At 45.8% G+C, this 4,699-nt stretch overlaps 1 protein-coding gene across 1 annotated transcript; it reads right to left on the reverse strand.

Moving 5' to 3' along the window:
- Window positions 1-283: 283 nt before the first annotated feature.
- Window positions 284-3,825, reverse strand: LOC127301505 (WAT1-related protein At4g30420). The gene is made up of 6 exons (XM_051331761.2): window positions 3,525-3,825; window positions 3,355-3,426; window positions 3,105-3,221; window positions 1,147-1,546; window positions 923-1,074; window positions 284-807 (listed from the first exon to the last, which is right to left on the reverse strand). Exons 1-6 carry the CDS (start codon window positions 3,695-3,697, stop codon window positions 612-614), a joined length of 1,110 nt encoding a protein of 369 aa, XP_051187721.1. The 5' UTR covers window positions 3,698-3,825; the 3' UTR covers window positions 284-611.
- Between the last annotated feature and the right edge of the window lie 874 nt (window positions 3,826-4,699).

The raw sequence follows: 4,699 nt of genomic DNA on the forward strand, positions 1-4,699 counted from the left end.
TGTTCTCTTCTTCATATTCTGTGACTCATGTTCCCTGGTAATCAATTGGTACCTGCGGCATGATTGTCTAGCTTACTTGCCCAAGTTTTGTTCTCCTTCGTTAAAAAGAACCGCAACGATCTGTTGAAATGGTTGCCAGAGTGCCGTGTGTCAGTTTTTTGGGACATTTTTTAGCACATTTCGTTGTCGCTCATTACCTCGTCTGGTTTCATGGGCATGAATAGACTGAACATGCTGGTAGGGTACACAGGGTACTCACTGAAATGGACCATGGCTGCCGGTGTACACACATAATAAATCAGACATCATTGTTAGTTAGTGAGTTGCTTGCCTCTGAAGTTTCTGCGTGGTCCTGTTGTTGAACTCAAAACCATGGCGCAGCAATAATACAATTGAGATTGTACTAATTACTAAGCACGAACTTCCTATACCCTTTCCTTGTGTGCCACAGCCCACAAGTACATATGCAAGCCTTTTTCTTTGGTATATTAGCGCATAGCTTAGCGGTGTGATCATGGCCATCGTCACGGACTCCACCATAAACACACTGAAGCCAAGCCGCGCATAGGACTTGAGCCGAGAAATTGCTATTTCAAATTGTACCATGGTTTCTACTTTTCGGTAAGGTTGCCATCCGCCAGAAGAGGCTCCGTGATGGTACTGGAGGCGTCGAGCTGCGACTCCGAGCGTGCCAGAGTCTTCTCCAGATCTACGGTGTCCGCAGGCACCCTCTGGTTCTTGCTGTCGCCCGCTTTGCCCCACAGCACAATGTATAGCCCGGCAACCACAGCGATAGCACCCAACATGCTGGACAAAGCAAAAGTGTGCCGTTCTTACATATAATCAAGAGGGGAAGTAAAATGGTACTAGGATCAGGAAACTGAGAACTGCTGAAGCTGCAAAGAGAAACACACTGACGAACCTTCCGGTGTGTGGCTGTTCGTGAAGGATGAGGGTGGCGAGCACGGTGGTGATGACGGTGCAGAGGGGGTTGAACATGGCCGAGTAGAGAGGGCCCCTCACCGTTATGCACCACGACTGGAGGTAGAACGTCACGCCTGACCCAAACGCACCCTGCATAATACAACACCATGTTACGAAGAGCTTAAAAGTAGGAACTCTAATTTAAGGTATGGGAGAACTTACGGCAAAAATGCAGCCCATGAGCTCAAAGAGCGAGTGGATCTTCCAGTCGTCCAGGTCCGGCACCACGAAGGAGGTAAGCAACGCCGACTGCCCCATGGACAGGAAGCACATCCAAGCCGACAGCGTCAGGGGATCCACGTACGACTTGCAGATAGGCACCTGCAGGATGAGCCAGAGCGACCAGCAGGAGCTGCTGCCGACGAGGAGCAGCGCCCCGATCACCCAATTACGGCCTGCCGTCGAGTGGAGAAGTACATCGTACAGGCCGCTGGCGCCCAGCGAGTGGTTTAGCATCTTGGGGCCCTTGTAGAACGCCATGATCATGGCGCCACCGACGCAGACGGCGGTGCCGAATATCTTGGCCATGCTTCGTGGTTTTCTGATCTCCACGCTTTCTAGCCTACATGCACGAAACATCCAATTCAGAGACAGCATGTGACGGATTCCACTTCTGCAATTTTGTTGTCAAGTAAAGTAATGCAATACTGACAATTGTTTTTTCCTGTAGCGAGGTAATCTAGTACCAACCCCACTTACTTTTTTTTTCATTCGAAAAGGGAAAATACCTGGCCTCTGTATCGAAGTGGTACATATGGTCTTTAGGCTGGCCATAGTGGTAAGTATCATGTAGTAGTATCATGCATATGATACTTGTGTATGGTACTATCTCTATAGTGAGTAGTATCATGAAGTAGTATCATAGTCATGTTATATTTATTGTTTTTTAGAATCTCAATGTAAATTTGTGCACAAGATTTGTTTGGCATTAACTTTTTTTCGTGATATACCCTATGATGCAGTATCCACCTATGTTACTCTAATCTCCTCTTTTTTCCTTAATTAGCTACCACATCAGCATTTTTGTGGGATCAATGTGCATGATACTTGCTATGATACTAGCACTATGGCTAGCCTTAGTTCAGCTTAACCCCACTTACTTGGAATGCCACGCTGACATTGACAGTTAGTTTTCCCTGTGTAGAAATGACACTCATAATGATATGTAGGGACTAGAGGGGTAGTGAAGTGACCACGTGGAACAGAACCAATTATTAGCATTTCCCCCAAGGGTTCAACAAATAATGCTGCCCATTAGTCCCCTATGTAAACTGTCGGCCTAGCTGTACTACTATCATAAACAGACACCTGTATTCTCGTACAGTCGTCAAGTGGACCAGTACCTTTCACAGATCTGAGCTTGATGAACTAAGGTACACATTTTCTCTTAGTGTTTTTCTTACAAGTAGCACAATGTGTAGTAAGATAGACACATAGCAAGTGTGCGGTGAACTGAACCTTTCAGCCCTCTGTTCCAGGTGTAAATTAGAGGCAGAGAATGCTTCGCAAGGTAAGCAATGGAAAATATGCAGGGCAGATCGAGGATTTCCAACAGTATGTGTGGCCTATATATGTTTGTCGTTGATCGATCGGTACCCCAGAGAGAGTTGTGGTCACCACAACTTCTTGGGAGGTAACGTACGTACAGGATGGATGTAAACCATACACACATGTTACGTACTCAAGCCACACACGCACGCCCACATTCACGTTAACCATGCAGACATGCGCGCGCTTTAGGCAGCTACCATTATAAGCTAAAACACAGCGACTAGATTAGGTTCACCGTGCCAGCAAGGAAAGAAATTAGATTATGAAGTATAGTTGAGAACAAGTTGTCTTAGTTATTCGAGTTAACTGTACCACAGAATTTCTCTAGATCTTATATTTCTTACAGACTCCTATATAGTATGACTCTCGAACATCCTCACATATTATTGTCCCCAATAATCCTAAGTTAGTTACGCAGTGAGATGAGATCTACAAGAAGATCCCCACATGCTCATTGTCATTTTAGTTGGAAGATCAAACTTGTTGAGGAACGTACGATGCACATATGGAATTTGCTGAGGTGAAAAGAACAATGTTTGGCTAGCTACTTCCAGTTTCCAGGTACTCACCCTACTGACGTCGCCATGACGAAGGTAATAGCGGGTATGAGGTTGGTCATGGCCGTCGCCATGGAAGATGAACCCAAGTTCAGTCCTTGGTAGTACAGGTACTGATTCGTCGTCGCCCTGTCAATGAACGGCAACATACAGATCAGGTGATCAGTACTCCGTGTCAAGAAATATGGTCAGTGCTCACTGCTCTCAGTACGTCAGTACACCGACTGACCAACGTTCACAAGAAGAAGAAAAAAAAACGTACCCAACAAGAGAGGCCACGAACACCAGCGCGAAGCCTGTCGTTCCGATACACACCATCTCCTTCAGCTTCTTCCTGGAGAAACAGTAATGACCACGAATGATCGATCATGACGATGATGGTCGCTAGAGTACGTAAGACTAAGAGAGAGGATCTATCTCCTCTTGTCTTACCTGTTGGCGAGGGTGGCGATGGGGACGAGGACAAGGGTGGCGATGGCCTGCCTGTAGACGACGAACACCATGGGGCTCATGCCGCCGCTGAACAGCGCCTTGGCCCAGAGCGCCATGGCAGCGTAGATGCACTGCACCACGACCATGGCCGCCAGCGGCTTGTGGTCCTCCATGGCAAACCGCCCGCCTCTGCCTGCCGCCGCTGCTACTTGGGTAGCTAGCCGGGCACCGAGAGATCTCACCCACGCTTGGCGCGAGAGAAACTAATTGAGAGTAGGCGGGCTGTTGCAAGGAATGGCTGAGGCGGGCATCGGTGGTTATATACCCAAACGAGGTAGGTTCCACATCCCACAGGTAAAGGGGTTTCTACTTTGTACTACATGTGCTGCCTCATGTGTGTGGATACCCACGGTGTTGTCGCTCTTGATGGTTTGGGACGCCGCCTCGCGTGGCAAGATTCATGGGTACAGGTCAGCTATTGTAGCTTACCTTGACAAATCATGACTGTTGAGAACGTGATTATGGTCTCATACGGCGTGCTTATGCCGGAGTAATTTGGAGGTTATTGTTCTTAGTGTCATTGCGTGCCAGATTGGTGTAGCTCCATGTGTCTAATCATACAATTCTGCCTCTAATAAAATTGAACTACTAGTAGTATTATGGTTAGTCCGACTTAAACACTGAGCTATGGAATCATCTAAACTGAATCTGGAAGTTTCAAAACAAATTAAAACAAACCTTTTGCTAGTTCTAGATCAACCGAGAATTAAGTTAGTTCTAGATCAACTCTAAGACCATTAGATTTGCATTGACATTCGTGCGCATGAGAATTACACATGGGTGTGCAGTTATTACATGTAGGTATGAAATTGCATTTTTTTCTCAATTACACATAAATTGGTTGACCGTGAATTAAGTTAGTTCTAGATCGCCGAGAACTAGCTGTGTCCTTAAAACAAACCCTAGTCTTGTTTTGAAAAGTACTTTTGTAATTTGAGCCTCTCCAATACCATTTGAAAAACCATAGATACAAAAAATTATATGATATGATAACCCAGAAAATTGATGAAAAATATGAGTACTTATGTCATGTGCAAAGAAATGACTACTTGTGAACTGTTTGAGATTCTTTTTTGAACTTCTGAATATGAAAACTATGTCTAAACCTTAGCCCA

The sequence above is a fragment of the Lolium perenne genome, chromosome 5 (assembly GCF_019359855.2).
Source record: "Lolium perenne isolate Kyuss_39 chromosome 5, Kyuss_2.0, whole genome shotgun sequence".
In the NCBI taxonomy this organism is placed as follows: Eukaryota; Viridiplantae; Streptophyta; class Magnoliopsida; order Poales; family Poaceae; genus Lolium; species Lolium perenne.

Excerpts from the sequence above, each read along its gene's own strand:
- LOC127301505 (XM_051331761.2), bottom strand. The coding sequence starts at position 3,697 with ATGGAGGACCACAAGCCGCTGGCGGCCATGGTCGTGGTGCAGTGCATC. Across the intron at positions 3,427-3,524 it reads ATCGCCACCCTCGCCAACAG|GAAGAAGCTGAAGGAGATGG; the intron begins GTAAGACAAGAG and ends CTGTTTCTCCAG. Across the intron at positions 1,075-1,146 it reads TCATGGGCTGCATTTTTGCC|GGTGCGTTTGGGTCAGGCGT; the intron begins GTAAGTTCTCCC and ends TGTATTATGCAG.